Source organism: Strongylocentrotus purpuratus, unplaced genomic scaffold, assembly GCF_000002235.5.
Source record: "Strongylocentrotus purpuratus isolate Spur 01 unplaced genomic scaffold, Spur_5.0 spur5_scaffold_6, whole genome shotgun sequence".
NCBI classification, from domain to species: Eukaryota; Metazoa; Echinodermata; class Echinoidea; order Camarodonta; family Strongylocentrotidae; genus Strongylocentrotus; species Strongylocentrotus purpuratus.
In genome coordinates, this window is record NW_022145612.1 from 24,729,683 (window position 1) to 24,741,962 (window position 12,280).

At 37.7% G+C, this 12,280-nt stretch overlaps 1 protein-coding gene across 1 annotated transcript in view; it reads right to left on the reverse strand.

The window, feature by feature from the left end:
- The window catches only part of LOC115929858 (collagen alpha-1(V) chain-like), a 51,379-nt gene extending 45,615 nt beyond the window's left edge, over nt 1–5,764 (reverse strand). Inside the window, exon 1 of the mRNA XM_030999934.1 lies at nt 5,173–5,764. Within this exon, the coding sequence (XP_030855794.1) occupies nt 5,173–5,764 (592 nt within the window). The remainder of the gene's footprint in view (nt 1–5,172) is intronic.
- Nucleotides 5,765–12,280: the final 6,516 nt, after the last annotated feature.

A 12,280-nucleotide genomic window follows, 5' to 3' on the forward strand; every position in this document is an offset into this window, starting at 1 on the left:
TGTGACAAATTAAATATAACAATAAGGGAAACTCAAACATAATATACAAGTACTAGATTTCTTTATTACTTGTCGAGAACGAAAGGGAGAAAAGAATGAGAATGAGACCCAGATGAAGATAAAGAGGAAAGGGGGAGGCGGGATGAGGAAGAGGAGTGAGGGTGAGATATTGCGAGAAATAGAACACGAGCAGGCTTATGGAGAGGGGCGTTGGCAAGGAGAACGGGTATCAACAAACTATGAAATATGAACATTAGGGCACTCTAACATAGCGTTAATCAAACAAACATGATTGTTCTTTCACACTAGCATAAATAACTCTCAACTAACTCTCATTTTAATTCATATCTCTGACTTTGAGTGATGGTATAAAAACATTTGTAAATCAAGGAGTACAGAGGGTGCTGACATTGCTACTTTATTTCTCCTTCATGTTCATAAAGGCACTTCAAATCTTGATGAACAGCAGATTTCTCCCCACTTCTCGTTATTTCTTCATCTCTTTGTCTGTTATGTCCACCTTTTCCCCCTCGTATTATTGTATCTTACGGTATTACTAGGGTATCATATTTTGTATATGACAACCAGAGGCGTAGGTAGGCCCAGTCGTTGAGGGGGCGCTTGTGTTGAGGGGGGGGGGGGGGGTAATTTGTGGATAAAATGCGAATGAGCAAGGCCACTAATTAGAGGGAGGGTGCGGGGGTGGGGCGTATATTCTCTTCACATTCCTTTTCCCTTCCCCTTCATGTCTTTCTCACTCTCAATTATTTTTTTACTATTTTCATGGGGGGGGGGGGGGGGGGTGCCCCATTCTCTTTAGCTACGTGAGCCACTGATGACCAACAACGGGGCAAGGGCAAATCATAGGTGATTTATCTTCCCCTATTCCACCTGACTATCCTATTATCATCGACACGTTTTATCCCATCATCGCCACGATGATAATCGTCGAGGTGGGATCTCTATTCGAATGACGGACTGGTCGACATCCCTCACATGACATCCGAGTCGATGAAAATATTTGGATGCCTCCGTGGGACAGGTGGCGCTGTATTGTGGGAAACATTCTTTCTTCGACTATACCATATCACTTCAAAAGAGAGGGCTCGTTACATGTATCATGTCAGCTCTGGATATATAGTGAACTCTGGAGGATAGGTATGCGGCTTGTTACCCCTGACGCCCCCTCCCAGCGGATCAAGCTCCCCTTCTAATAGGTGTGACATTTGTGGGACCCACAGACACGATTATCTCATTCTTCTACTCAATTCATTGGCCAAATGGCGTAACACATTTCTCTTACATTCATTATTGGTCTCCACTAATTCAGATTTTTCACCCTCCCCCCTCCTCCCCATCTTTCAGAGAACGGCGTCTGCAAATTCCTTAAAAGTGTGAACATTTATAATTTCTTGGTTGCCATGTGTACATATTTAAACCAATTTGGCATACATTCTGTTCTATCTTCTTGATCTACGATTCCAATTAGAAATCATTGATAAAGTTATTTTAAATTGACATGTACATGTATAGTTTTAAACTAAAATTTTGATTAAAAAATGTATCGTAAAGGCCTCATTAAAAGAAAGAATCAGGCAAACAAACAAGCAGACGAATAAGCCGAAAACAAATTTACCAAAGAATTTTTTTTAAAGGGTTCTCTTTTCACAAGCCTTGTTGAGCAGCCCATCCATAACCCGTAATTCCAGACACAATAAGCTTGTTATACCTTCAGGACAAAATTACAACGTACTAGAGCAATAAATCTATATTCATTGTGAAGTTGCATTTTCTTCAAGTGAACCAGAAAGAAAAGGACCTGGTAATTCAACAACAAAATAAATCAACTCGAGCAAGACCAAATTCAAAGAGAACGATACGGGTAATAAAGTGAGAGAAAAGTTACTTTTTATTCTGTTAATTTCCTTTCTCCAGGAATAAATCAAATTGACTCTAATTTTCCACTTCAAGATTTTTTTTTTATTGGTTCAAAAACAACAATCATTCAAATGACTTATCTGATTGCTCGTTAAAAAACTGTAACAAAATCTTGATGTCGATCAGGTTTATTTCTTCCTACATAATGTATCCTTGAAAATTCCATTATACAGTAGGTCACCTGTAAATTTGTTTTCCATGCATGTATTCACTTATTGGAAAGGTAATTTAGTTAGTGACCTAAAGCATGTTAACTCTAGATATTGACAAGGCTACATAATCACAATCACCGGTGAAATTTACTTTCTAAATGTACCTTTCAAAGATCAGAAGAAGTTTTTTCATTCCCTCTATGAAAATAAAATGAAGTAAATTACAATAAACTATTTGGAAACGGGTAATTTGTTTTACTTACTTCATAAGAAATTTACTGACCTGAGGGACCTGTTTAATGATTTTAGATCATTTTGGATCAAAGCTACCATTACTATGAAATTGACTTCACACCTTGGTAGCTTGCTATGGATATTCATTGTTCAGTTTATAGATGTAGCACTCATTCATTCTTGTATTTATTTTTGTAGATTGAATATAGTATACAGTGATTGAATGCTATGAAAATGTATGACTGAATCACCGATAATTAAGGAAATAAACAAGAATAGAAGTGCACAAAAAAGACCGGGGGCAGTAAAAATATAAATGGTAACTACTGATATTCAAAGGTTAGTAATTTTCAGTGGCGATAACAATATTACAAATGGAGAACAGTGAGGGAAAAGTTTTCACATTACCAAAACGAAATAGTTAATAGTCTATACTTTTGATGATATCATACTTGAACCAGGGACATAAACTTGATCTATAGTCCAAGCCAGGGACCTGTAAATGCAGGTCAGACGAGGAGGGGGTATACACTTGGGAGTATCAAAATAGAAGAAAGAGTATGTTTCAACAAATATTGACATACCATTTTCTAAAAGGGGTTTGCGAGCCCTGTATTTTATTTTTCAAGCTGACCATCAAATAATGGGCAATAAATAAGAGATAAGAGAAGCTAAAGAAAGTGGGGTTAGAATAAGGAACAACTTTTCACTAAACGCTTTATTACCGTATTCTTTTTCTTTGCATTTGTTCGGCTCGATTTCTTTTTTGTGTGTGTAGAATTACCAGGTCTGTTTCTTTCTGGTTCTCTTGAAGAAATGTTATTTCACAATGAATATACAAGGGGCAAGTACCTCTTTTTCTTACAAAGAAAGAAGGACGGAGCCCCCCCCCCCCTGATAGAGCATGTCCCTTACCCCTCCCTCAAACAGTAGCTTGCATGTGCCCTCGTCAGTGGTATGAAACTGGTATTATTTGTCCATTGCTACGATTGCAGAATGTTTATATTTGGAAGTAGACCGCTAAATGGTGTTTTCTGAATATGTATTATCAATATGCCATCGATTTATGACAACATACCACGCTCTCCAATAATGTATCCCTTCATTCCTTTCCATTTGTCTGTATTCGATGCAACAGTACAAACTGCTACTAAACATTAGGGATATGGTATAGATGAATTATTGGATAATGGCGAACGAACACTAATCCAAGCGTGCTGACATACACTTTGAAAGGTTTAATGAGGCTGAAAAGAATAATCGAGTACGACAAATTACGGTTTGGTATTTAGTCGATATAGCACGTACCATGCACTGCTGAAAGGCGATTGATTAATTATGCAAACATAACATAACAATACATTTTTTCCTTTGAATTGTAATTTGTTTTCTTTAAATTTATTTATTCATTTTTGTGTCGGTGGTATCAGTGAAATACATGCCGCATATGTATATCTATTCCTTGACATGATTTGCATGCAGAAAATTCTACCACTATTGTGAGCGAATATGAATGCGTAAGCTCGAAAATGACAAACGTCATCATATGCAATATTGAATATTAAGATATTATTTGTACAAGTCGACCCCGCGAATGTCACCGATAATACACCTTTATCTCCCCCTCATCCCTCTCTCGAGACGATTTATGTTCCAAGCCTGCATGGAAGTGCAGGTGTGCTGAGTGTGTGTGTTTGGCTGATAATACCAAGCCAAACTTCACACCCACCTCATTTTCCTATTTAGGATCTGCAACAGCTCTGCACTAATGAGCAGGTGTTCTATTACATTATGACCTCAGCGCGAAACGAGAGAGAAACATGAATGTCACGTACTGTGAATATGTAGCTAAACCAATGAGATGTGAGAAGTACTGTAAACTCACTCTTGGCTGGAGGTATATCAAAGAGAATGTTCTACATAATAAGGATGATCATGGGATGGTAAAGTGATATGGATTTTTATTTTTTGACCATTGATCGACTGTAATATCCTAAAACTTAGAAGAAAAACATTTGCAAACTTTGACTAGGAGATTGTCGTTGCCTATAAAACTGTTGCATAAGCCCTTGGTCCATGACGTCCATAAGAGAAGCAAAGGGACATTACAGATCATGATATCATTATTGAACTTTTATAAATATATTGATATATGCCATAGGGAAATGAAATTACGATGCTACTGCGACGAACTATCTAAGACCAGCGGTCTCGCTTTAAAAGGTTTTACAATCATTCATCAAATATTCAACAGCAGCTTAGACATTTTGCTTCCATATAATTATTAATGCTTTCATTTATAGCTACGTGAAATGGTATGCCATCATTTTAGATCTGTACTGTCTATAATTACTTATTAAACAGCGTTAACATGTTAATATGTATCACCGATTGGTATCAAATTATCATTATGACGTCTTTGGAAGCGCATAAATAAACTCACCACTATGAACTACCACGCCATCGTCATCGCCATCTCTTCTTCTTCTTCTTCTTTTTCTTTCTTCTTCTTCTTCACCATCACCATCACCACCACCACCACCACCACCACCACCACCACCACCACAACCACCATCATCATTATAAACATCATTATCTCCTTCATACTTTCTCATCCATTGCTGTTGTATTGCCACACATCATGTCTAACACTCTATCTAGAATTCTCATGGAACATGAGCCTGTCAAGACATCGACCCAATGTTTCTTTGTCTTGACTCATGTCAATGTTTATCCCAAACCAATAACACGTTGTACTCCTATGATAGTCAAAACAAATATTATTCAAGTGACACCTCATGTTTAACGAGAAGTAATGATCAGACGATAAATAGAAGCTATAACATACCTAGTATATTGAGAATGTTCTCCTCTGTATTCACATCGTATTCGATAGAAGCCCCTGACACAGCATCATGGCTAGCCTCAAGCTTTATCCCTTCCTTTGTCATCATCGTTGACATATCGACAACCTCCTCGCCATCAGAAGCCATCTCTAAATCCCTCGGACTCGGGTTCGTCGTCAAATAGAACACGTAGTTCTTCCCGGGGACGACATCGGCCCAGCATAGTCGTTGATCCCCGAATCGGTCGATGCGGTAAACGTGAGGGTAATAGCTCCTGTATTCCGCTTGTATTTCATCTTCCGACAGCGACGTCGCGTTGTCGAACAACTCGTATCCCTTGTAGACATCGGCAACGAGTACATCGGCAGGGTATGTCGAGTCCCACGATCTTTGATGTCGGAGAACACGCAGTACGGTACCTGAGATGATCACGTCAGCTAAAGCAGTCCTTTTCTCCACGGATATCGGCTCAAAATCATTTAATTTCATTAAAACACATCCGTCGACCACAACGACAATTGAAATCAAAAACACGAAAAAAGCTCCTCGTGATGAGGTTGCTGAAAGACGTGGCATTGATTTTCCATGAGCCATTCTAATCGTTGGTCCCTTTCACCTATAGTAGAGAATACAATTTTAAAGAGAAATCCATATGAGGTAACTCCACTTGGTTGAATAATGCCCTTACCAATTCGATTCCAACTTTGGCCTTCGCGTGACTTCAAGAAGAAGTTACCGCCAACTTCGCCTTTAGGTTAAACTTCCATTTGAAAGTTATTGCTTTTGGAAATAAAGTAGTGAAAAACGGAAGATAATCGGACACAAATCAAAGTGTGATAATTCCTCTAGCTCGCAAAGCCGTTTTTAAGAATCTAATTTAGCATTATATTGCATCTATTCATACTAAAGTAGTTTTCAAGCCGATGAAGAGAGCGTTGACTCCTCCTCTTTAGATTCCGGGAGAGCTAAGCCCAAATCTGAAAAACGGGCATTTAAAATCTCGAATAGGAAGAACTATTGTTACTCTCTGAGTCGCACCCAATCTCTCCGCCTTGATCTGCAAGCTGTTCAAATGGGTCAATAGGACCTGCTTTGGTCCGTGTTCATAATAGGCTACACTTTAAATCATTGTACACCTGCAGGCTACATGTAGGTCCAGTCCACCTCAGCCCAATTCGCTGTCACTCGTGTGTGCTCTTGATGAAAGGTTACTCACTAAATGAAATATTTAGGGCACCGTAGCTCTGCTGATCCCCGTAGCGCTCACGGTGGCTAAGCAAAAAGTATACCATGTACTCGACTTGACTGAAGTTCAACAAGCATCGTCTGCTACTTAAAACGCACTGGCCACTCACAGTGCACAAAAGTTCGGAGCGACTGCACGCATGCGTAGAGGAGGACATGCACTTTGCCGTCTGCTATGCAAATACATGGCTTACTTCCATCAGTATTAGTAAACACTAACATAGCCAATAACACTGGAAAAAGGACGGGAGGGAATAACGAAAGGAATGGAGAAATAAATCGTTTATTCATTAGCTATAGAAATTCGTTGTAGCAGCTTCTTTTGAATTATCCACAAAAGCAGCTATCATCGGCACGAGCTACCATTAAAATATTCTCGGGAATAACTAGGGAGACGGACTTGGGAAAGATGACTGCTAGATTAATCATGTATGAAGAAAGAAAAAGACCTTTTCAATATCTTTTAAAAAAAAGTATTGAGGACCATACTGATTACCTTCATTATATGGAATTACAGTTTAAATTGCCACGAGCATGAAGGTATCAAAAACGGCATCTTTCGTCACACTGTTTGCTTTTTTTTTAAAGGGCCTCGTAGTAGAGATCAACAAAAGGGGAAGTTAGAGTTATAAGCTGGGAATGCAAAGTTTGGAAAATAAAATGACAGACATAAAAGGTAAATTGTTTGACAGAAATGTTCATTTGTCGATAGTAGTAAATTGACCACCGTAAGATTGAACGGGACAAGGATAGCGAAGAAGTATTTTACAATTAAAGATAAACACATGGGAATGGAAGAAGAAAAAAATAATGGGGATGACTTGGAAAGAAAGGGAGAAAGAAAGACAGACAGAGAGAGAGAGACAGAGAGAGAGAGAGGGGGAGAGAGAGAGAGAGAGAGAGGGGGGAGAGAGAGAGAGGGAGAGAGAGAGAGGGGAGGGAGGGAGAGAGAGAGAGAGAGAGAGACTTAGAGAGAGACTTAGAGAGAGGGGGTATGTACAAAGTTGGACTTCCAATTCCTCCATGGTTATATCCTCTCGAAAGAGGTCATTATCATGATTCTCTGCTGATCGTATAGTTTTAGTGGTCCTGCTGGGATGTCTCATCTGAGGTCGAGAATTCACATCTCAGCGTGAATATCATTCTATCTATAGGATCCTTAAACAAGAACATGATGACTTCTGAACTTTCGGGGGGAAATTTTTTGTACGAGATTACAACGTCGGCTTGTGCATATTATTAAATACTGAAGTCTGTATTATTTTAGGTTATAGAATGAGCTGTGTTCTCCTCATTATGGTTACATTGGCAATCATATTATTTTTAAGAGCATAACTTAGTGGCGTATTAAGCATTGGCGTAGCCCCCCCCCCCCCCAACCTCAGGGTATCATAAAGGAAAAATGTTTGCAGCAGAAAAAAATAATAACATAAACTCTTGGGGAGCATGTACCCCATGAAGTAGAGTATTTCCCCATTTCACCCCTCCACCTGCTTACTGAGATCAAGAAAATGTTGCAGTGAGAAAAAAAATTCCTTTAAAGCGTATCTGCCATAGTTTACAGGAGGGATTAGACTGCCCTGCAAGGTCACTGGACAGGTGGTTATCTAATCTACTCAGCTCTCAGTTAACATAAAAAAAAGAGGATAATGGGGGACCAATGGTCACCGATTAGGCATGGGTTGTTATATAGAGGGCGCAAGTAGCTACAAGTAGTGTAGTGGGCCTTTAAACTGATTTATCTTTATACCCAGTAACTTTGTTGCGGTATCTTGAACATGTTGAATTGTGGGGAAAATGCAACGTTGCAATGCCAATGGAATACTAGCAGATTATGACATCGAGAGCTTACGAGACCGTCGACGGGATACTACACCAGCAGCCCATGAAACCGACAAAGTCGGTCTCTCGAGCCTTCCGAAATGGTTCACGAAACCAACAACCTAAAAGAGACATTTGAAGTTTAGTAATAGACACAAATATTCAAGCAAAAATGTTCTACAATTTTGTTTCATTCCCTTCAGTACATAAATTACAATACAAATGCTTGTTTTAAATAAATTGTTAGATATTATAAACATTTTCGCAAAATTGTTTGAATAATGACATGATAATTTTCCTTTATGTTTAAATGTTGTTTATAAACGATATTTAAGTTTTGGTGAACTGATTTTAAACATAATCACAAGCGTTCACTTTAATCCTACATTTTTTTGACTCCGCATTCATTTTTCGCAATTGAAGCGAATCGAGATAAATCTTTGAATACTGTACTTTGTTCAATATCCTATATCGGCACATTAGCTGACAATTGTTTCAAGTTCAAGTCTAATAGCGCAAAAGTACCGGGGATCTAAAAATCGCTCTTGTTAATCATTTCCATTTGGTACTGTCTGGTATGCGAATTGCAATGTTTTTGAACTGCAATGTTGGTAACAAAACCAATATGTTGTAGCAGACGACATCGTTTTTGAATAAAAGTCTCTTTAATGTAAAACGGATGTCATTAGTCAGGCCCTCAACGTTTAATACATGAAAGAAGGCTTGGAAAACTCACAAGGGGGTTCCTAGGAATTTGGGCGAACTCGTGAAAATGAAAATCAAATATAAGGGGTTTCATGTCATATAACAACTTTTTGTGTTGAAAAAAAAAAAAAAAAAAAAAAATTCCATCGTTCCATCTTCGTTTATTCCTCTTTATAATGTATTCACTTTCTCTTTCACATTCTCTCTACTGTCGATAAACTCTAATGTCTACTAATACATTATTTTACTTTTTAACTCTTAGAAACAGTGCTTTCAAAGTGAATAATCCTTTTGTTGGTGTAGTACCAGTACTAAAATTTAAAGTTTACGCTTCGTTCTATTGTATATTATACTACTCACATTGACTGTCTTCCAGATATGCTCCCATTCATCAATCGATAAAGCAGACATGAAATGCACAAAGTCACAACATAGGGCATACATTTGCTGAAGACTGATGACACGAAATGTCATTTTTGGTTGATTTATCCTGTCAATCTCCATAAATTCAATGTCAATACTATTTTCTTTGTGATTAAAATGTGTGAAAAATAAAATCAACTCTTTCACAATAAAGGAATATTCGGGCGAAATGGAGGGTCTTAAATCACTAGAATTAGTCTAATTTTCGAGCAAATGATTTTCCGCTTCACGGATCATTCCTTTCTGAAGTCGGAAATGCCAAATCAGGGATTCAATCGAGGAAATCTACTGGAAGTTGACTGACGCACACGAATTCCTGTCAGATAGCACTAATGAATGATTATCATTATCATTGCGAAGTGCTCAAGAAATTATTTGTTGTTTTATTTATTCTGTGTTCTTATACAGAGTAATTTCTTCAGTATAAAATTACTTTGCAAGAGAGCTTTGTATTGCACATTAAAATTAAACTACAAGGTAAAATAATAAACAAATTAATAGATAGTAGGATATTATCATCATAGAAAAGATATCCTTTCTTTTAAAGGTATAGACCAGTTTTGGAAACGCCCCATCTCAAAAAATGAAATGGAAGCTCTTATACCAATCATGTGGAAGAATATGTTTTGACTGATACGTGATGATACAAATTTTGCCGGGAAACCGCCTACTAATTGATATATTTGGTAAATTATCATATCTATCCAGACTGGATAGATATCGCGTAGTCTCATAAACATCTTTCTGTGTACAGTGTTTGTAACTTTACCAAGACTGGGCCAAATTTCTTATCATTTTGATGATTACAGAACCTTGCAGTACCCATCAATACTTATATGCTAGATGATCATCCTTTTTTGATCGATTCCACAACGTTTCTTTCACAGTGCAATAGCATGACCAGTACTGGTCTATACCTTTAAAGATTAGCCGGTAGTTATGTTACATATTTCGATATCTTTATTAAAAAACCTTGATGAAGAATCTTGTAACGATTAGTTCCCTAAGGTATCGTGTTTTTTTAAAATTTCATTAGTTTTATTTTATTTGACCCGGCAATGACCCACCCCTGCAGTGCAAATATACATGCATATTCGACTCGGTTTAACCCATGGTTTTCATTTTACAGGCTTTTCAATAATTCTATAAAATCATAAAATACTGCATGAATGCAGTGTGGGTCGGACTAGGGAGGAGGATGAAATAAAGAGATAACAGAGATGGCTTATTGCACTTTTCTGATTCTATTCGAATTCATTCATCAAGAGCTAATTTGGAGATAAAACGCTAGCGTGACGCTGTGGTTACACGATTCACGCGTTGGATAATACAGATTTAAAACCTATTGTATGTGACATGTCTATTAGAAAATGACAAAACACGAAAACATGATGAAAAAGACGGCTATCGGAAGAATTATGAAGAAGGCAAGAATTGATTTTACGAGGTTGGTGTTAATCTTTTTAAACCCTGAAATGCTTTTTATAGTTATCTACAAATGAAAATCCTGCTGCGATTTAGCCCTTGGGATGCGGAAAAGACTCTTTATTACAATAATAATTTCTCGATATCAATTTCAAAATCAAATGTACAAAAAACAGCAATAAACAAACATAATAGAGGTGAGGGCAGAACTGTACAAAGGCTAAATTGACGGGAATTCGACGTTTGCCTGTACAGTATAGCGCTTATATCAGCTATTTGTAAAGATATCCAACGAATTATATTCAAAAGGTTTAATGGGGTTCACAGAGTAGTAGAGAAAAAAGTTTCACACAGTTTTGTCGTTTCATTATGAAATGAATAATCTCCATTTGCTAGATAATCGTGACGACAATAAAGGAAAACAAAGCAAAATAATATCTTTTTAGACGTGTCGAAGTCCAGTAGTTTGATCACTTGACTGGGAATGCAAAGGTCCTAGGTTCGAGCCCCGGAACAGCACTTATGACCTTGAGAAAGGCATTTCATCTACATTGCTCTTCACCCAGGTGCTAAATGGGTGACCACTGGAGTAATAGAATTAATAATTTCATCGATTTGTATATTACGAAAATGAATTTCCAATGAAACACAATATTGATTTATGATATGACTTATAATATTACCATATAGCTCAAACTCATCATTGTGTGACCATGCATGGATGCATGCCCTTATACCATAACTGGTCTATTCAGATCAGTGCAGTATTCTCGTTAGACCGTATAACGTAAAGCATCTTTAGTGATGATTGCAATGTCGGAATGCAAGACCTAACTCAATTACGGAACACGACGTCACCGACCACCATAGGTCAAGGGCAATGATGACAGGTAGATAATTATGTAGATTGGTAGTCAAGCTTTATCATTGTCATCATCGGCAAAAGTTGATTAGTGTTGTGCTAATGAACCAATAATTGTGTTCCACCACCCTAATTTGTGTAAAGCCTTCGAATTATTTTTTCATGTTGAAGTTGACAATGATCCGATTGTGTTGGTTGGACAAAATCCCTTTGAAACTTTATATCAAAAGGTCATTAAAAGGAATCGTAATGCAGAGAGGAAGGTCCAGTTATTCAAATCCCTATGCAGGCCCGTAGCTTGTACATGTACATTATTCCAACTTGCGAAAATGATAAAGTGTATTTTAACTTTTTATCCATGCAGAGAACCAGTCTTGCACTGACTTGAACTGGCTATAGCTGAGAAATTACCAAAAATCTCGAGCTTTTGAACAGCATGAGCCGCTAGATAACATCTTATTGCCCCCATCTGATCCCGGTATCAAACGGGTGGGTGGTAGGTATACACACCCCTAAGATTCCTTGAAATATATCATCATCCATTGTAGGATAAATCAGTTCAGAGCCCGATGGCGACGGTAGATCGTTGGGAGGTAAATTGAAACCACGTTTTCAAATCCAGAACGTCA